The sequence below is a fragment of the Eptesicus fuscus genome, chromosome 2 (genome assembly GCF_027574615.1).
Source record: "Eptesicus fuscus isolate TK198812 chromosome 2, DD_ASM_mEF_20220401, whole genome shotgun sequence".
In the NCBI taxonomy this organism is placed as follows: Eukaryota; Metazoa; Chordata; class Mammalia; order Chiroptera; family Vespertilionidae; genus Eptesicus; species Eptesicus fuscus.
Genome location: NC_072474.1, coordinates 43,451,804 through 43,473,741, shown reverse-complemented (window position 1 = coordinate 43,473,741; position 21,938 = coordinate 43,451,804). Strand labels below are relative to the sequence as shown.

Sequence of the window (21,938 nt, the reverse complement as noted above, 5' to 3'; positions counted from 1 at the left end):
TGGTGCGGAATGCCTGCGTCCCGCCCCGTGCTTGGCGCCTGCATGTGCAAATTAACCCACCATCTTTGTTGGATTAATTTGCATACTCACTCCTGATTGGCTGGTGGGCATTGTGAAGGTACGGTCAATTAGCATGTTACTCTTTTATTAGGTAGATACTAGGTGGCTTCAAGAGTTTTGAAGAAGTTTGTAGGGAGTCCTTGTTCTAAGATGTTCCAAAAAGCAAAATAAGAATAAATGGGTGGAAAACATAAGCTGGAATACTTTATGAAAAAAAATAACTCTCTAACAATTACAGCTGTAATGCCATGAAATAAGCTACCTTCAATAACAGCGAACTGTCTCAACCATCTTATGGTGATGCTGCCCAAAGGATTTCTACTCAGACTGAAAAATCAGACCCAGTCCAGTTGAACTTTGAAAATCTATGATTCTATGAAAACTTTTCCCATAAGAAAAACACAAAGAAATTTAAATTCAATTTTTGAAGGAGAAAAATTTAATATATTTTATCTTATTTATACATTCCCCCTAAATTACAAAGTCAATTGCTGCAAATATATTCTGCTACAAAGCTTTCTGTAAGAAAAATCTCTATAAGAACATACATCTCATTAACATTTCCTGTAAATAAATTACTTCAAATAATAATTTTTGAAGGGATGTACAGAAGGGAAATAATGCAGAAACCAGATTGTAAATGTAATTGTTACATAGGAAACATTTGACTGAAATGCTCAATTTTTATGTTGCCAAGCATGTAGAATCCTGTTTGTACAGACTTTGGTTATTGAATAGGTTAGTTGAAAATTTTTGTTTTCGCAGACATATGGAGGAAACGTAAATCTTAATTATTCTAGTAAACATGTGTGAGAAGCTGAAATTTTTAATAGACATGGAGGCTCATGTTCAATTTCTACTGGGAGAACTTGAATTTGAGACTAAAGAGGGTTAAGTGAAAAAAAATAATTAAGGAGTGACTTTAAGTTTATAAAAGAAAAGGTCAAAAGTAACAACTATACATTTTTACCTTATGCTTTAGACATAATGTTTGGAAGTGAGTAAAGTAAAAAAAAAAAATGGTTTCAAAGAATGAAGAACCTGTGGTTTTTATAGGTTAGCAATATGTAGATTCTACAAGTTATTCCATTTATATATTTTTTTTTATCTCAATGGATGCAGAAAACAGAAACTGTATCTTTGGGAGAAAAGAAGTTGTAGGGGAAGGTTGATGCAAAAAAGTCAGATGTTGCTACCAGCCAGTTAGGAGCTTATTGAGGGCAATGGAACCTTACTATGTACTCCCTGTCTTGAGAGTTTATTTTGTGAGAACTCCTCATATTATTTTAGGACCTCAAATATATAAAATATATACTTTGAGGTCAAGTTGTGAACTCACACTGTTCTCATCTGTATGGTGAGTATTTTGAGATCGCAGATCCCATAGAAAACTCCATTTAAGTTGTGCAGCCTTGGATTCAAAGATGAAAAGTCATGTTGTGCTTCAGGCATGTCTATGCATTGCCCAAACCTGGATACTGGGCAGTTTCCCCCATTTCCTTACTGGCTCCAGTGCAGGAGAGACACAGCTCCAGTCTGCACTCTCAGCTGTACCCCGCCGTACTGCAGAGTATGTAAGGAATAAGTGTGCTTACCAGTCTAATGCTATCAACACATGGGGAATGCCAACGCCTTAAAAAGTACTGATCTCTCTATTAGCCTGGTTTCCCATATAGTCTGGCTATCTTATAAAGATTTGTAATCTTTGAAAATTCTTCTCTGTGCTTTACACGACTACTGGGGTTAGGTTGGAAAATAACATGTATTCATGGTAGGAATCACATAAAATCTAGAAAGATGAAACAATATCCCTTGAGAATCTGAATGGACTACTTTTGTCTTGTTATGCTGGTTCTTATTAAGTATAGGTGAAAGTAAATATTGGAAAACACAAATAAGCAGTTTGAGGAAAAACAAGTTGTGTGGTGTTTTTTTTTTCCTTTTATAAAGGCCTTGATGGAAGACCTGCAATTATTTTGAAATTATTTGGAAAATATCAACTGCTTTTTTTTGTGTGTGTCTACCAAGGCCTTTGATGGAACAGTAAAAGCAGTGTTCCAAATTAAAAGGTGATCTGTGTTACAAATTAACTCTGTTCATTTCCTATTTAACAATGTTTTTCATGTTTTACATTCTATGTATACAAAGATACACTGGGAGTGTTTTATTAAACTATAACTTGGAGTAGAAATATGGCTTTTAGGTTATTTTATAGACAATCTCCTATCTGGAGGAAACCGATCCTCCAGCACCGCCTAAACTCCTGAAAAGTCACATGGTCAGTAATTTTCACTGTACTTTCTTTTTCCAGTAATTGCATTTTCACAAGTGTGTACATTATTTACATAAACAAGCTGCATAATGGAAACACACTAGTTGTACTACATTTGTCACCCTTTCCAATAGACTTAGTTCTCTTTTTCTTTCTCTCGGTCTGTGATTCATATTCTTATCACATGCCTTACATTAGCCATTCTTCTGAGATCCAAATCCTCTGTGCTATGATGCACTTAAATGCACAGATTCAGTCTGCTCATGATGCATGTTCTCTGAAGTGATCATATTTTCTGACAGACGTGGAGTCTGGCTTTGGAGGAGTAGGTAGCATCTTTCCATACTTTACAAGACAGGCCCTTTGCGCAGTCACACCGCTGGAAAATTTCCAGCCCGTGAGAGCCCTTCTTGCGCTGTTTGGTACAGACTTCCCCCTGATGGAGCACTGGCTTGCAGATTTTGGTCCAGAAGTGACGAGCACAGCAAAAACCTTCCATGCAGTCTGATGATCGCAGGCAGGGGTCTCCTTCGTGCCCTGCAGGATGATGACCAAAATATATCACCTCAGCACTTCAGAAAAATTCTGCTTTGCAATCAGAGCACATAAAGTATTTTACTTATGCTATCTTCCATGATGTCCTGGATTAACAGCAATGGGCTCTTCCTCTAATCTGACCAATCCGTTATTGTTTATTTTCATGTTTGCTGTCTGAATATCAAATTTAACAAAAAGCTAGACTGTACTTTATCCTCTCTTTATTTTGTCATACTCCACTTCTAGATAGTTCCCTGATCATTATTCTTTCTCTTTTTACTAGTTGAGTAAAAACAAGAAAATAAAAAGAATTGCTTTCAAATGAATTAATTTTATACCTTTCTTGAGAGATGTAAACAAACTCTGATTGAAGGAGGGGGCTGAAATTCTCAGGAACGCCTAAGATCATGTATCAGAGTCTAGCCAGGAAAATGGAAACTGATTCTTCAAACTACAAGGAATTTAATGCAGAGAACTGGTCACATGGGTAGTGGCAGGGCTAAGAAGTACCAGAGGATGCTAAAGCAGCACAGCAGAAAACCACTACCACATTCAGGCTGGAGAATCCAGAGGAGCAAAGGATGGCAGAACAGAGGGCTGGGATCACTAGGTGGGATGAGAACTCACCAGGCCCAGCTGGTGGGACTGAAACCCCAAGGAGATACAGCTCTGCCAGAAGCACTACTGGAGGCAGACAGAACATGTTGGCTTTTTCTTTCCTCTTCCACTCAGTGTCCCACCATAGCAAAACCCATATGGCCAGAGCCACTGACAGGGAGCCTAGGAAATACAGTCTAGAAAGAGTTGTGATACAGAGAAAGGGCAGAAAGCCCCAGGGTCAACCAAGAAGTCATCATCAAAATCATGTGGAGCTCTGGCTGTTATAGCTCAGTTGGCTGGGCATCGCGCTATGCACCAAAAGGTTGCCGGTTTTATTCCTAGTCAAGGCAGATGCCTGGGTTGCAGGCTCAATCCCTGGTAGGGGGTGTGGAGGAAGCAGCTGATCTATGTTTGACTCTCACACATCGATGTTTCTCTCTCTCTCCCTCCTCCTCTCTCTCTAAACACACACACACACACAATATGTGGAAGCACAAATCTGTTTATTTAATACAGAAAAAAATGATTAAGTCAGCAAAGAGCCTCCAAACATCACAGTTGGGTTGATGTGTAACCTGTATAAATAAGGGATCAGCAAACTTTTCTGTTACATACAGATTGGAAATAATGTTGGTTTTTTAGATCATATGTATCACAACTCCTCAATTCTGCTGCTGTCTTACAAAAACAGCCATTGATAATGCCTAAATGAATGAGTAAGTCTGTGATACAATAAAAGGTTATTTACAAAAACAGGCAGCAGGACAGATTTGATTCCTAGGCCATAGTGTGAGAATCCTGGTCAAAAGGGTTTTCTGTCATCCCAAATGTAACAAATCCCACTGTGTAATAGGGACACAACTCACTAGCCATCAGCATAAGATTTCTTCCTTCTACCCATGATAAAATTACATATATAAATACTTAGCAAATTTGAAAGTACACAATTACATAGACATCTTTGAATAAAGAGAAATACTCATGTATTAACAACTGCATGTGAATTTGGTGGAGTAGTAATAGAGGATATGGGTAAAGGATTTAGGCTTTTAGGAGTGTAGACAAAGGATAATTGAAGAATTGTCAATCTCTAGTCCTATCCACATGACCATTGTATTCCAGGTCAGACTAATAGGTCAGTATCCTATATAATACTCTCTCTGCAGAACATGAGAATGTGGGGAAACAGTTTTTGTGTTCAAGCAAGTTGGGGAAATACAGTATTTTAAGAAGTTAATCAGTTTTCCTCATTGCTGGACTTCTCAGAGCCTTCAATAGAGCAATGTTTATTATAAAGTTCCAAAAATGGTGAGATATATTATTAAAAAACTCTTGAACACAGGACACTTTTATTCACAGAATATCTTGAAAGAGTAGTGCTCCACAGAATAGACTTGCAAAAAGTTTCCTTAAAAATTGATGTGTTTCACACTTTCAAAATTTTACTACTGGTAATAAGGTTCATATATTCAAACTTAATTATCAGGGATTAGACTTCTGAAATATTTTTATACAATTAAGAGGATTTATGGCTATACATAATTGCACTAGAAACCAATTAGTCTTGGTAAATTATTTTATAAATAGTACTACAGGCCTGGTGTACAAAATTCATGCATGGAGGGGGGTTCCTCAGCCCAGCCTGCACCCTCTCCAATCTGGGACCCCTCGGGGGATGTCCAACTGCCGATTTAGGCCCAATCCCTGTGGGGTGGGGCCTAAACCGGCAGTCAAACATCCCTCTTGCAATCCAGGATGACTGGCTCCTAACCACTCACCTGCCTGCCTGCCTGATTGCCCCTAACCCTTCTGCCTGCCGGCATGATCACCCCTACCTTGCCCCCCTGCCGGCCTGATTGCCCCTACCTTGCCCCCTGCCTGTCTGATTGCCCCTAACCTCTCTGCCTGCCTGCCTAATGGCCCCAACTGCCCTCCCCTGCCAGCCTGATCTTGCCCCCAACTGCCCTCCCCTGCTGGCCTGATCGCCCCTAACTGCCTCTGCTTTGGCCCCCATCACCATGGCTTTGTCCAGAAGAAAGTCGACATCTAGAAGATGGCCAGTCGACCCAGTCTAATTAGCATATTACCCTTTTATTAGTATAGATAGGTTATACAGAATAGGATTGCTTAAATGGAGGGGAGACTTTTTCAGCAGGAGGAGATGCTCTTGGCAGACAAAAACACATAATCCCTATATCTGGACTGATAGCCAGCCATATGCACTATACTACCAAACCGGTCATTAAAAAATTGAATTACTTTCTTGCACCTTACACCAAACAACTGTTTCCCTTAAAACCCCTCCTCAGCCCCCACCATAGGTTCTGCCTTTGCACTTCACCCAGATTTGGTTCTGATTGGTCGGTTTTTATGCCAGTTAGCATCTCCAGCCCTATCTCCGGGCCTGATCATAGAGGCGTGGCTGATCAGCAGCTACCTCAGGCTGCTGGCCAGCAGGCTGAACTGCTGACCTCTGGGAGAGAGAGAGAGGCTTGGCTGCTGGTGAGGCCGGGAGAGAGAAGCAGGGTCTGATCACCCTGCTTCTCTCTCCCGGCCTCACCAGCAGCCACTGCTGCTGCTGATCAGCCCCACCTCTCTCTCTCCGAGAGGTCAGAAGTTCATCCTGCTCGCCTGCTGCCACTCAGCCTGGTGTTCGGTCCAGGCTGCAGGTGAGCAGGCTCAAATGCTGACCTCTGGGAGGTAGAGAGAGGCTTGGCTGCAGGTGAAGCCCAGAGAGAGAAGCAACATCTGATCACCCTGCTTTTCTCTGGGCCTTGCCAGCAGCTGCTGCCACTGCTGATCAACCCTGCCGCTCTCTCTCTCTCTCCAAGAGGTCAGCAGTTCAACCTGCTCACCTGCTGCACACGCAGCCTGGTGTTTGGTCGATCCTCCAGTCATTGTGGATGTTACAACCCTGGCTCTTTATATATATATAGATGGTAGCTGGTTGTCTAGTGAAATAAAATTTCTGAATCTGCAAAGGTGAGAAAGACTCAAAAATATAGGGATTTAATCATATAGAAGCGAACATTTTCCTATTTATTTTTCAGAATGCTTTATCCTTTGATATGTGACAAATGCTTGCATAGGAAATATCTTCTAAATCCCATGTAAAAAGGCAGGGTTGTTAAGAAAATAACATAGTTGGCCAGGCTTCTGCAATTCTTGTAACACTCATTTTCTAATAATTTAAGATCTCCAAGAAAGCTCTAAGCATCCTCAAAATTAAGAATTAATAAATCCAGTTAAAATCCTGCCTTTAAACTATCTTCCTTGCATATTTCTAAAACCAATGGAATTAATTAACTGTATTTTCTGTACTTTTTATAAAACAATAAATAAAAGTAAACATAGAACTACAGTTATCCCTACCTTTTATGTGTGACATCTTAGTGTGTGGTCTTCCTAGATTCTGCCACCCCAAATCGTGGTTTGAGTAATGGCCATGGTTTCGATCTCTGTGCCGAGTGCCATCCAGAGCTGGGATATGAGGGGTTAAGATGCTCTCAGTGACTGGGATGCAGATACCTGGAGATGGTCAGGTAAGCAGTTAGACTTACTCAATTCTATACAATGTGGTTCTTATCCATGTATTCTCCTGATGTAAGGCATGAAGCCATCTATCTATCTATCTATCTATCTATCTATCTATCTATCTATCTATCTACCTATCTATCCATCCATCCATCCACCTACCTATCATCTATCAATTTATCCATTTGTTCATTTACCAACTTATTGGAACTGAGTATTCAATAGTTTGGCTCTGAGTCCAAACTTGATTGGCATCTTGTTTCTTTCAAGACTTAGTGACCTTGAGCAAAAATAGGAATAAAAACAGAAATTCATTTTACTAAGTTATTGTGAATACATGTGCAGGCTCAGAATAGTGATATAGTGAAGTATTAAATTAATATTACCTATTCATACTTTAAAAATGTCTGTCCAGACATGCATCTTTGGGACTCATGTCCCTTTGTTCAATCACCAGTACAATCCTAATCTATACTATAAACCCCTCTAGGGTATGAGGTCCTCTTCCCTTTACTTCCTGTCCAAGGTATTTCCAGTAGGACCATGCCCAGAGGTGAGGAGCAAGTACAGGAACATGAGCCTGCTTATGTTGTTTGTGTGACTAAGTGTATGTTTCTGATCACCTTCTGCAATTATTTAGTGTTTTCACCACATGTTTGTCTATGGTTTTTCATTTTATTATTGCTGAAGTTGTGCCTATACATTAATTGAGATTGAGTGAAGACATGCTTATGGAATGGCTGGGTAATAGACTCCTGTATCTCCTTTCATAGGAACCAATCACTTCATCACCATCTGAGTGTGCCACCAGGTAAGGCCTTCAAAAGAGGACAATGAGTATAAGAATCAAGATATGAAATGTATGAAATTGGGAGACAGACTCACAGTTGCATTGCTAAATCACAGCATGTTATTTTCTTTAGTTCTGTTGGATATCTTTGCTCATGTGCTTAGTGGAATAGAGCATCTAGCTATTAACAAACAACTCTTCAACAGAGTAAATCCAACTCAGCATAGATTATTAAATACAGAAGGTGATCAAAGCCTAGGAACGCTAAGATTTTATTCTTGCCTATTTGGAAAGATTCTTTACATGTCAGGAATCTAAAGAGAATGTAGCCCATCAACACTGAGCGCTATCTTTACCATTATTGCAGCGGTTACCAGGACAACACATGCCATCTCTATGGCAACGCTTCTTTTTCCTTCGGCACACCATGCAGGCTGAAGATCCTTGGTGGGGACTATGGCAGTATCTCCCAACTTCACATTCCTTATCACTGCTGCAAGGGTAGGCCTGTCGGTAAGTGAAAAAAAACAACAAAAGCAAAGTAGATTATATCTTTTAACACTTATGAAAAGTTATTGTCGCAAATTATGATGAAAAGTAAGTCACAATATTACCATTGTATTTTGTTCTGAGCATAGATTCTACATAGAGACACTTACTTAATTGAGAACCTTAGACATATTGATTATTGATGGTGAAAAACATAAAGTTGACCATTTATTTTCATTGACACAATTTTGGATTAAAATTTAGACTTTGCACCCTGGCCAATGTGGTTCATTTGGTTGGGTATAATCTGGTACACCCAAGAGTTGACAGGTTCAATTCCCATCAGGGCATGTGCCTGGTTTGCAGGCTTGATAACCAGTCTAGGGCATGCAAGGGGCAGCCAGTCAATGTTTCCCTCTCACATTGATGTTTCTCTCTCTCCCTCTCTCCTCTTCTCTCTCTAAAAAAAAAAAAAAATAAATCTTAAAACCACAACTTTGCTTGGAAACAGTTATAATTCTTATATTGCCACTGATTTTAAGTGTGAAAGAAACAGTCAGCTTAGCCACTCCACTTTCATCTGCTAGACTAGGATGAGTGGAGGATTAAATAAAATAACAAAGGGCTATGCTATTACCTAAAACACATCTGCCTAATTATGGAGCACATATTTTAAGAGTGACAGCTCATGCCCTAGCTGGTTTGGCTCAGTGGATAGAGCGTTGGCCTGTGGACTGAAGAGTCCTAGGTTTGATTCTGGTCAAGGGCACATGCCCTGGTTGCAGGCTCAGTCCCCAGTAGGGGACGTGCAAGAGACAGCCAATCAATGATTCTCTTTCATCATTGCTGTTTCTATCTCTTTCTCCCTCTCCCTTCCTCTCTAAAATCAATCCTACCTAATAAAAGAGTAATATGCAAATTAACCATCACTCTGCTACAACCACAAGCCATGCCCACAAGCCAATCAGGAGCAAGTATGCAAATTAACCCAACCAAGATGGCTGCGTACACAGAGAGAGCAGGAGGCTTGGGTTTCCCCAGCAATGGAGGAAGCCAAGCTTTCCGCCTGCCCTAGCCTGCCTTGGCCTCCGCTTAAGACTACAAAGTTTCAATTATAGAAGATAAATAAATCCCAACAAAAATGGCTGTGGCCACGGAGCGAGCAGGAGGCTTGGCTCCGCTCCAGGCTACAAAGTTTCAATTATAGAAGATAAATAAATCCCAGATACCAGGGCCTTCGCTTGGGTTGCCAGGGTGCGTGGCCAGCCTGCAAACCAACACAGGCCCTTTATCTAGGCCACCCCATGCCCCAAGTGAACCCCCACCCTGATCCAGGACACCCTTCAGGGCAAACCATCCAGCCCCCACCCGTGCACCAGGCCTCTATCCTACCTAATCCTCCTATCTAATAAAAGAATAATATGCAAATTGACCATCACTCCAACACAAGATGGCTGCCCCCTTGTGGTCAAAGATGACTGACCCCATGTGGACACAAGATGGCCACCACAAGATGGCCTGCAGGGGAGGGCAGTTAGGGGTGACCAGGCCTACAGGAGAAGGCAGTTAGGGGTGACCAGGCCTGTAGGGGAGGGCAGTTAGGGGCAAATAGGCTGGCAGGGGAGCAGTTAGGCATCAATCAGGCTGGCAGGGGAGTGGTTAGGGAGTGATCAGGCTGGCAGGCAGAAGTGGTTAGGGGCAATCAGGAAGGCAGGCAGGCGAGCAGTTGGGAGTCAGCAGTCCTGGATTATGAGAGGAATGTCCGACTGCCCGTTTAGGCTCAATCCTACCTGGATCAGGCCTAAACAAGCAGTCGGACATCCCTTGAGTGGTCCCAGATTGGAGAGGGTGCAGGCTGGGCTGAGGGACATACCCCGCCCCGTGCACAAATTTCATCCACTGGGCCTCTAGTAAAAATATAAAAAAAGAAAAGAAAAGAGTGACAGCTCACACTCTCTGCCTGTGAGGAGCAAGGAGCTGAAGCACTTCCAGAGAGGAGATGAGCAGCAGCAGCAGTGTCCTGAGTGGTCAGAGAGATGCTAAGCTGCAATCACATCATCATGTTCTCAGGAAACAAACAAGCAGGCTCCTTACACACAATAGCCCTATGGCTACTGCACCTTTAATTTATACAGAAAGGACTTCTATTCCTACTTCCCTAATAGGTTATGTGTTTAGAAGACTACTTAAGCAGTGTAATATTATCTAGAAAAAAAACAACACAAAAAAACAAAAAACATATTATACAGTTATATACTCCTTGCTTCTTGGAAGTTATTGGAAGACTTAAAATGCCTGTTTTCAGAGACTGGGAGTTGATATGTCACACCACACATCAAACTTACTCATATTTTGAGACATGTTGACAGTTGACAGTTGACAGAAAGACTTATTTATTTATTTATTTATTTATTTTTGGTAGTTCATCCCCCCTCCCTTGTATTTCAGATTAATATATATATTTTTAAGCAAGCATAAATGATCTATATATATAAAAGTCTAAGTGACCATCTGACTGTTTGACTGCCTGACCAGTAGCTATGATGCGAACTGACTACCAGGGGGCAGATGCTCAAAAGAGCTGCCAAGCTGCGGTGACTTGGCAGCTGTAGTTCTCAGGTGATGCACCCAGAACCAGAGAGAAGGGTGCTCTATTCTGGGGTGTGTCACCCAAGAACCATCCTCTTATAATTTGGGACCCTTCAGGGGATGTCAGAGAGCCGGTTTCAGCCCGATCCCCACAGGCCAGGCTGAGGGACCCCACCAGTGCACGAATCCATGCATCGTGCCTCTAGTGTGAATATAAAACAGATACCATTATAATAATCTGATTATTATTTAACAGGAAAGGGAAAACTTGATAATATAGGCATGCCATTTATACAGCTTTGCCAGGAAGTTGTAGTTAACATTCTCCAAGTCTGTCCCACAGATTGTTGGAGAGAAGAATGAAAAATCGGTGCATGCCCAGTAAGGTCTGGGCAATGTAGGAAGATGCTTATTTGCCAGTCACACCTGGGAACAAGTCAGTGGCCAGAATCGGCCTGGCCATTGCAAAATCTCAATACTTAACTCATGAACAAAGGAGTCCTATCTCTCTCTCTCTTGCTGCTCCCTCCTGACCCCTGCCTTGCAGGGCTCTCATGAACTAATGGACTTTAGCCTGATGCTACATTGGACCCAGGTCCAACATGGAATGGAAACCTTGGACACTGGCCCTATTTTTGGCTTTGCTGGAGCCCTAGCTACATATTTTCCAGGACTGGTTTAAGGACAATGGATCTTTGCAACTCAAGAAATATAATTCCTCCCTAGCCGGTTTGGCTCAGTGAATAGAGTGTCGGCCTGAAAACTGAAAGGTCGCAGGTTTGATTCTGGTCAAGGGCATATGCTCAGGTTGTGAACTCCATCCCCAGTGTGGAGCATGCAGAAGACAGTCAATTAATGATTCTCTCTCATCATTGATGTTTCTGTCTCTCTCTGCCTCTTCCTCTCTGAAATCAATAAAAATATATTTAAAAAAACACACACAAATGTGTTAAAAAAATAAATATAATTCCATGCCAATGAAAACCATTTAGTCTCCCATGAGAGTCTTAGAAAATTCATTTTCTAAAAATATGGTAAGAGCCACCCCACTCCCACTAGTAGTAGAGGAATTCCACCCACCGATTCCTCTGACAACAAAACTATGGGATACATTTTTTTGTGATTCAAATAATGAGTGTGATCTGAGTGCTTTATGAAATGAGGTTTGATGGCCTAACTCTGAATACATTGTTTATTCCTTTCCCCCTTCTCTGTCCTTCTCATTCTCTCTGTTTCTACCATCATCTTTTCTGCTCTGTACTACTCCTACTCATATGTGTATACACTGTGAGTATACATGAAACCCCCAAGTGTTTTTCATTTAGATTGGATCATCTTCACTTAGAGGAAATAAATATGAAGTTGCTGTGTGAGTCTGAAAACGTTACATGTGGTTCTATGAAAAAACAACGTACTTTTAGCTTCGTTACAATGTACGGTTTATTCTCAAAAGAAAATAAAACATAGAAAAGCCACTAACTTTAAATTGAGAATGCTTTTGAAGAACTGCATAGTGGCAATACCTGATGCCTGTATTATTATAATTGAGCCAGATCAAGCTATAGAATGAATTTGCATATTATTATCCCACTCTGGAACTGCATTAGGCTTAAGGGAGATTCTGAATGAAGTTGAATTTGGAGTACTAGGCCATTTTTCAAGACTCCAAAACTGATGAAAACAAAACAAATGTCACTTCCTAACTTGCTACACTCTTTCCCCCAAGCATTTTACTCCCTTCATATTTAGACCCATTCATTTTAATTGAAATACAAGTCACATGGATCTGATTCATTTACATCTATTTCATCAAATTGTTTTGCAAGAAACATTTAATGTCTTACAAGTTTTTTCCCTTCCTCAAAAATAGGACATGTTCTTTCAACAGAAATAAACACGTGCTACCTAAAACATCATGCGCAATTTACAACTCAAACAACAAATCTTGAAGAGAATCAGGATATAAAATAATACTTGGTTCCAGTCCTAAAAAAATAATCTACATGGTAACAAAAACAAGTTGTTTGCTGAAAGCAGTTACTTATTCAAAAATTGTGTAAAGCACATTATCATCTTCTCATGCTTAGTTGATAAGAAATGAAAATATTGAAATGAAAAACATTTGCTATAGATGATACTACACAAAGTAATATGCAAAGTATTCTTCATTTGAATTAGAGCACAGTATAATTCTCACAATTTTTCAGAAAAAAAGCTCATTTTGTCTGAGACAGTCTTTTAGAGGGTAGGTAGTTTTATTATGCTCCAATATATCTTTTAATCGACTTGAACCAGAAATGATACAGGCAGAAAAAGTATGCAGGGTTTTTTAATGGAAGGTTATTGTTAATGTGAACTTATAATTATAATGAAATCCAGAATGTAATATTGAGAGGAATTCTTTGACAATTAAAAAATAAAATTGAATAATTGAAATGCAAGTCTATGTTACACAACTTCTAGTATATTTATGAAAATCTTGGTTCCAATAAATAGCTTTATTTATGAATAAAATCAAGAAAGGATGAGACAAATTAATTGAAGCAGATTTTTGGAAAAGCAGGTGATATTTGGGGGCCTGCTTGGCCTTCTGAAATCAGTGTTCCCCAGCCCAGATCCACTCAGCTATAGTTTTCCTTTCCCTTGCCATAGTCATTAGCAAGACAATGCAGAACATGAGAAAATACTATGGATCTGACACATTAATAGCAAAGCTTGTGTTTTCAGCCCAATGAATTACCTGTTAGTAAAGAGTCTTAAACAAATAATTTTCAACTCAAGTATGAGGACTATGCAGCCTGCTATTGAATCCCTCCCACCACATTAACCCCTTTAGAATGTCTGAAGATGGTATCATAGTAGGCAAGAGAGGTGGGAGGGAAGGAAAGAGGGAGGGATGGTGAAAGAAGCACTTGGTAAAAGATTTGTGAAGGATCCTGAAGAAGTGATGACTGTGGTGATTAACAGACCACTGAAGGGAATTATATACATTAATAAAAGTGGCATTCAGAAATTTTCTCATGAAAAATAATCTTTATTTTCCATTTACTTTGGCTCCAAAAATCTGTTCCTGGTCTGATTTGATGATGGGTTTATGACTAACGAAAAGTAAATTTGAGTACCTTACTTTAAGTTTCCATTTAACAAACATAATAATATGCTTCCCTGGTATGTGTGTTATAAATGAATAGAAAGACTGATTTATTTTACCTGCTGTGAAGTGTTCATAGTGAAGTTTTATGACTCTTTGAGATAGGCTAGTAAGCTAGGACAAGCAGAAAAGGGAAGCAGACGGATAGTTAAACAGCTGTTTGCAGCTATCTATTAAATCCTACCTTCCCTAAACGAAGGATAATTAAGAGTAAATGATTCGCACTTCTCCTCAACCAAAGGGTAAATAACTTAAGTCACCCTACTCAGAGGGGTAGATAGCAGATATCTAATTAGTGCCATTTGTCAACCGCCCAAGAACAGATGAAGTTAAGAAAATAAATCTCATTTTGATACATCAGCATAAAGCGGATGAATATTTTATTGATCCTCCCCTAAGACCTCCCCTAGATGCCGAGCCTTTAAAACCCCTCAAAACCAAACCTAAGGTCCCAGGACACAGCCTCCCTCCCAGGGACACAGGAACACACCAGCTCCTCTCCCCTCCTCCCTACTTCTTCACCCCACAGGTATGTGTCTTCTAAACATACGGGACCCCAAGAGGCTTGCATCCAGGGCAGCAAGGGGCAGCAGCAGTACATCCCAGACAACCTGTCTCCAAGGCCCCCTTTTTTATGGCTTCTTAGTGAGCCAAAGAAGACCAGCCCAGACTCATGTCCCCAGCACTTCCTTGATTCACTGTCCCCAGCTTTAATAACCGTCCTCTAAAATTCACCTGCACAAAATCAAGAACCCACACACTACCGGCCGGCCCTGGGCAGACTCACCGAGGGGCAGGGCCCCTTCTTGATAACATTTTCATTTACTTGACTTTAGGTGAACAGTCTGAGAAACAGTGACAGTCTGTGTCACTGAAAATCAAGTGATAGAATAAGGGAGAGACTTTAGTACGCTTGTCTTATACTAAAATACCCCAAAACTGAATCAGAAATTGGGCTGTGTGAGCATCCAAGAATCATCACCTTCATGCAGAATCATTCTTGATTTAGGCTTGGTCACAATTAGGAGATGAATTCATTTTAGACACCTAATAATAGCAGATGATGACGGATCATAAATTAAGAATGTCTGAGAGCTGTCCATGATCAGGCCAAAAACAAAGAAAATTTGCCCAATCCACTTTCTAGGGAAAAAAAAAAAAGTGTTTCTCATAAATAGCAGTGCTAGTTATCATTAAACCATGACATGGACTAAAAAAAGAGAGAACACATTGGACACAACTGGAATAAAATCCATCAGAAACGAGCATTTCTTTTTAGTACAAAGGCTTGTTTTCAGCCATTTACTCTGTGCTAATTTGGAATCATTATTTAACATTTTAGCAATGAAGTGAAGAGACTTCTGCAAGGAAGTCATCTGTGTGTGCTCAGCAGCAGGAACCTGGGGATTGCAGGCCTCACTGAGAGGTGTCATGACTAAGCCTTCAGTAGTGATGGTTTAATGCACATGTAGAGAAGGTGTTGGAGTGGTGACCTGTGAGCCGAATGTAGAGATTAGAAAAGTAAACTTGGCCACTTCTCTTTCTAGAAGCTTCCAAATACCAACAGTATGTCCTGCTGCAGCTGTTGGAAAGACAGAATACTGGCAGGAAACACTGATGAGACTGTAAACAACATTTTCTAACTTCCTTTCTTTTTATTTTTTTTTTAAATCCTCACCTTAGGATACGTTTTTATTGATTTTTTAGATAGAAAGACAGTGAGAGACATAAATGTGATAGAGAAAGAGCTATCATTACCTCCCTATGTAGTCTGACTAGGGATTGAACCTGCAACCTAGGTATGTATCCTGATGGAGAATTGAACCTGCAACAATTTTGGTGTATGGGATGATGCTCCAACCACCAGGGCTCATTCTATTTCTTGACTTGACAACAGTTTTTGTCCAGATAAACTCAATGTAATCAGAGTTATAAGCAAAAGCCCTTCATGCAAATAATAACCCTATATAATAAAGAGATGATATGAAAATTGACCATCAGATCCTCACAAGATGGTTGCCTATGACCAGGCTGGCAGGGTGGTTAGTGAGAGACAACCAAATGACTGAACAAGCAGGCTACATGGGCAACCAGGCCGGCAGGGGGGTTAGTGAGGGATGACCAAATGACTAAACAAGCACGCTGCGAGGGGGGCCGTGAGGGGTGACCAGGCCAGCGGGGGGACAGTTGGGAGCAACCAGGCCAGCAAAGGGGGCAGTTGAGGTGACCAGGCTGGCAGGGGGGAGCAGTTGGGGGTGACCAGGCCGGCAGAGGGGGGCAGTTGCTGGTGACCAGGCTGGCAGAGGGAGACAGTTGGGGGCGACCAGGCCAGCAGGGAAGGGGCAGTTGGGGGCAACCTGGCCAGCAGCAGGGGGCAGTTGGGGGCTATGAGGCCGGCAGGGGGGGCAGTTAAGGGCAACTAGGCAGGCAGGCAGGTGAGTGATTAGGAGCCAGCAGTGCAGGATTATGAGAGGGATGTCAGACATCCCCCAAGGTGTCCTGGATTGAAGAGGGTGCAGGCTGGGCTGAGGGGACTCCCTCCAATGCATGAATTTTGTGCACCAGGCCTCTAGTAATTACATAATATTCTAATGAACAAAATAAAATGAAATGTTACTACATCTTATTTGAACTAATTGAGCCTTTTATTTTCAATTAATCTCAAAACTGCAGAGAGAAAAGTCCTATTAATTCCAGACAGATTTAGGGTTGAATTTATTCTTATTTTTCTATTGCTGCCATTCCTTGGAATATTCAAATGCAACAATGAAGTAATCAGTTTGCTAAAAACAATAAAATAAGAAAAAGTGTTTCAGCTATCTCAGCATCACTGGCTGTTGAATAAACATTTGGCCATAACTAAACCTTAGTTTAACTCCCAAGTTTTCAAAATAATGACATTGTTCCTGTTTAATTGTGGGGGCTAGGGTGGGGAAAGGAAGGGAGAAACATCACAAGTTGTTCATGTGGGATGACCACCCATCCGGATTTTTGCAAGACTGTCCTAGTTTTGTTGTTGCTTTAATCGGGACAATCCTTTGTCCCCGCAAGCACTCTTTGTAACTACCTCGGAAGTTCTCTGAAGCCAGAAAAACATCATCAGCTGGGCAGGCAGAAAAAAGCCTGCAAGGGGTGGGGGTGGGGGTGGGGGAGTGGGACTGTGGGGGTGGGGGAGTGGGAGTGTGGGGTGTAGGGACCCAGCTGTGGGAATGAGAAACATTTAGGGTGAGTGTGAAGGTAGCAGCAAAGGGCTGGGGTCCCAAAGAAACAACAGAAGGTTGACAATTAACGATTGGGAAACTAGATCGGACTGGCTTCCCCTAGGTCCTTAGAGAAAAGATGAATTTCCCTTCTCAGACATTTATTAGGAGAGATCTATATTTCAATGAACAAGCAAGGCATGCCTCTCCTTTGGTCATTTCCAAATCAAAGCCAGCAATCCTTATTGCAACTGAGGGAGGTCCAGTGGCATAGAGCTCACCTGGCTCCTGTGCAGTTGAATCCTGCAAGCCACAGGCTGCACAATTGGATCTTTTCCATCATCCACAATTAGTCTAGAGGATAAGGGTGCACTCGATGCATCTTTGTGGATTTCTGAACAGAGAGCCAGAAGGATTGAGCTATATTAAATTCCAGGGGAAAAGCTCAGATATTTCATGATGTTCTGGAGCTGTGCCATAGGTTCATTAAGGCAGCTGCTTGGTATTCATTCAATATTCAATAATTACTTATTCAGTATTTATTTATTGAGCACCAACTATGATCCAGACACAACTGGCTCAGGGATGTACAAATATTTTGCCTGTGTTACCCCTAAAATAACTTTGAAAAACAAATATCTCACATAATTTTATGTTTATTATTAAACATTTTATAAAATTAAGTTTGCAGTAATTTGACATGATTCAATTGATCAATGCATATTGATCCTAAAATATGTCACAAGATATTTATCGATAGATTTGAAAAATTAAATTGTTTTAAAAACATTCAGTTAAGCTTTAAGATATACAAGTCATCACAACTAATTTGAATGTTCTGTATCCAGAATTTTCCAACTGGTGGGGCCAGGTTTTACTTTTTTAAAAAGAATGTTTATTGATTTTGAGAGAGAGAGGAAGGGAGAGGGAGAGAGAGAAACATCGATGTGAGAGCATAACATCCATTGGCTGCCACCTGCACACCCCAGACCGGGGATCGAGCCCACCACCCACGCATCTGATGGAACTAGCAACCTTTCAGTGTGTGGGACAATGCCCAACCAACTGAGCCACCCCAGCCAGGGCCAAGCTTCACTTTTAAAAAATTAATGGTAAAACACAGAAAGAGAGTGCCTTTGTGCAATTAGGATGCCCTGGTCAACCATTAAAAGTATGTTTGTTAAACTGATATTCCAAATTCTACTTTAGTCTGTCATCCAAAAGAGGTTTTTATACCTCTGGCTAATGCAGTATATTAAGATTTGGAATGTGTGATTGTTTGGGGTTTTTTCCCTCCCCTAAAATGGCAAAACTTATTTTAAACACAGGTGTACTCCCAGACAATTTTAAGAAAAGAACAATGGAAGTTGAAAATCTGGAAATTAATTCCCTTAAGATTTGTTAGACCTTTGTTTTTGATATAAAAGTTCAGAACTGATATAATTTCTAATAATACTGCATGGATTATAAATTAGGAATGATGGATTTCTGCCAGTGGTCCATTAACTTCCCCAATATATTCAGAAAACCTCACTTAAACAATAATTCCATGGAATAAAGGCAAGGTCTTTTCTAACTTCAGTTGTTCCACCCTGTTCTCTGCGTGTCATTAAGCAGAAAGGATATTCCAGGGAATTCTCTACTTTGAACACAGACCACCTTCTCAACTGTAACATGCACATTATGTCTATGGATAGCGAGGTAAATGGGAGGGTTAATCCATCGCATATGGTCTCAGTGCCTAGAGCAGCCGTCCTCAAACTACGGCCCACGGGCCACATGCAGGTGTTTTTGCCGTTTTGTATTTTTACTTCAAAATAAGATATGTGCAGTGTGCATAGGAATTTGTTCATAGTTTTTTTTTTAAACTATAGTCCGGCCCTCCAATGGTCTGAGGGACAGTGAACTGGCCCCCTGTTTAAAAAGTTTGAGGACCCCTGGCCTAGAGAAATCTAAACCAGGCAGTTTTCATGGCTAACATTTTTGCCTGTTTTTGACCCATTGCCCCGTCATTTGGCATGGATAGGGCAACCAACAATTATATCCCATACTCAAAAAGCAGCATCTCAAGAGTGCTTTTGCACCCATGGTTGCAGCCCTTTATACACCATATCCTATATAATCAGAGAGGAATATGCTAATTATCCATTATGTCATAATGTCATGACCAATCTACAAGTGGTGGAGAGCTATAGGAGGGCGGGGCAGTGAGCTACTAGCAGCGGAGAGCTACCAGCGGCAGTGGGTGGGTGGCCAGCTGAGGCAAGCGGCAGTGAGCTACTCGTGCACAGATTCGTGTGCCGGGCCACTAGTACAATTATAAAGCCCTTTAGAATCCTGTGATTGGTTGAATGTAATTATTCTAACCAAAACAGAGGAAGAAACTGCACAATTTCAAGTTTCCTTCCAAATCCAAAATTGCATATCTGTAATATAATCTTTCCATTGTAGCCTTGCAAATTTCCCTGACCTCATGGCCTTCAGAAAGGTAATATGGAGGGAAGAATTTTGGAGTTTTACTGCAATTTGAATTATGCCTCCACAATGAATTCATTGTTACAAGTTACTGAACTGAGTCTCAGTTTCCTCCTTGATAAGATGGATATAATTCATACCCTCAGCAATGTTTCCCTACTTATGTAATCATAAAAATCTCATGGGTTTTCTTTAAAAACTATTTGTTCACAGACCCCATAGAGACTCTAGTTTTGTAGGAGTGGATATGGTCTGGGTATCTGTATTTTTAAAAAAATACTGTTCTTGTGACCATATGATCAGATAATATAAGAAAATACTGCTTTATAGAATTGTTGCAAAGATTAAAGATGTCTCTTGTATATATATCAGATAATGTCTAGTCTACATGGACTCAGTTCTATCTCCCAGACAGACATAGGTCTAAGGGAGGGATTGGTTCCGACATCAATGTGAGTCTAAGAGACTCACTGACAACAACTATTTCCAGGCATGTTCATCTTCACTGTTATTATTTACCCATGGTCCTTAGGGGTGGGCTTGAAACTTTCTAAAACTACATGAAAAAAATAAAAGAACACATGACAAACATGTCAGTGCACTTTGGTAGAAACACAGTGTAGACCCAGAGCAGTCAACACACCCAATTTGGCTGGATTGTTTCATATCCTCATGTGGTGTACACGTGTGTATTATGAGCAATGCATAGCTTTGCAAATTTGGGGTGACTTTTTGTTTGTTTTGTGGGTTTTTTTGTGTTTTTTTTGTATCCTGTGGCTGTTTATAAAACAAGTATTCTTCTTCATCATATCAAGTATGATAAGTAGATGATTATGTGTTTTCTTTAATTTTTATTCTTTGTATACCATCAAATTCCCCTTTCCAATGAAAATCACACTTAAAATTCAAATACTGATGTCCAAGGAGATATGAAAACTTGATATACTTAAAACTGCTGTTTAGAAAAGTCCTTTCCATGATTATACTAGAGGCCCAGCACACACAAATCGTGCGCAGTTAGGGTCCCTAGGCCATCTTCTGCCCACTCAGCAGTCCCCACCGCCACCACTTGGTTCTCCGTGGTTCCCCGATGGCAGCATGGCTCTAGTTCCCCAGAGCCTGTGGGCCAGGGGGAGGGACCAAGAGGTTGCTGTTCTGCCCTCTCCCTGCCCTGCTGCCACTCACCTGGGTTCACTGTGGTTCCCCATTCGCCAAGCTGCAATTGGAGCCTGAGGGCTGAGGGAGGGACCAAGAGGTCGACTGTTCTGCCCAGCTCACCAGTCCCACCCCGCTGCACTCACCTCAGTTCCCCATGGTTCCCTAATCACAGCATGGCTCTGGTTTCCTTGAGCCTGTGGTCGGGGGGGAGGGACCAAGAGGTTGCCATTCAGCCCACTCTCCAGTCCCTCCTTGCTGTTCCGTTTGCTGTGGTTCCCCCTTCGCCATGCTGCTATTGGAGACTGTGGGCCGGGGTGGATGGGACAGAGAGGTGCTCAATGCTCCTCATGGTGACTGGTCAAATGGTCATTTTGGTCAGCATGGTCACTGCTTTTTTATATGTAGGATAATAAGTCATTTTCAGTAAATATTTACTTTGAGTCATTTTTCATTTATAAAATTATGGATTTAGAAATGAGGATATAAAAGGATGTATGGTGTGTTTGTGTGGTGTGTGTGTTTAAGTTATCTGAGGAACTATCCTATCTAATAAAAGAGTAATATGCAAATTGACCATCACTCCAACACACAAGATAGCTGCCCCTATGTGGTCAAAGATCCTGCTCCCATGTGGACACAAGATGCCCGCCACAAGATGGCCAGCAGGGGAGGGCAGTTGGGAGGGACCATGCCTGCAAGGGAGGGCAGTTGGTGGCAATCAAGCCTGCAGGGGAAGGCAGTTAGGGGTGACCAGGCCTGCAGGGAAGGGCAGTTGGGGGGAACCAGGCCTGCAGGGCAGGGCAGTTAGGGGTGACCAGGCCTGCAGGGGAGGGCAGTTAGGGGCAATCAGGCTGGCAGGGGAGCAGTTAAGCATCAATCAGGCTGGCAGGGGAGTGGTTAGGGGGTGATCAGGCTGGGCGGCAGAAGTGGTTAGGGGCAATCAGGCTGGCAGGGGAGCAGTTAAGCATCAATCAGGCTGGCAGGGGAGTGGTTAGGGGGTGATCAGGCTGGGCGGCAGAAGTGGTTAGGGGCAATCAGGAAGGCAGGCAGGTGAGCAGTTGGGAGCCAGCAGTCCTGGATTGT

At 41.5% G+C, this 21,938-nt stretch overlaps 1 protein-coding gene across 1 annotated transcript in view; it reads right to left on the bottom strand.

Moving 5' to 3' along the window:
- Positions 1-476: 476 nt before the first annotated feature.
- DKK2 (dickkopf WNT signaling pathway inhibitor 2) overlaps positions 477-21,938 on the bottom strand; it is a 114,767-nt gene continuing 93,305 nt past the window's right edge. The window contains exons 2-4 of the mRNA XM_008150254.3: positions 8,150-8,300; positions 6,842-6,997; positions 477-2,869 (exon numbers count right to left, since the gene is read on the bottom strand). Of these exons, the coding sequence (XP_008148476.1) occupies positions 2,619-2,869; positions 6,842-6,997; positions 8,150-8,300 (558 nt within the window). The 3' untranslated portion in view covers positions 477-2,618. The remainder of the gene's footprint in view (positions 2,870-6,841; positions 6,998-8,149; positions 8,301-21,938) is intronic.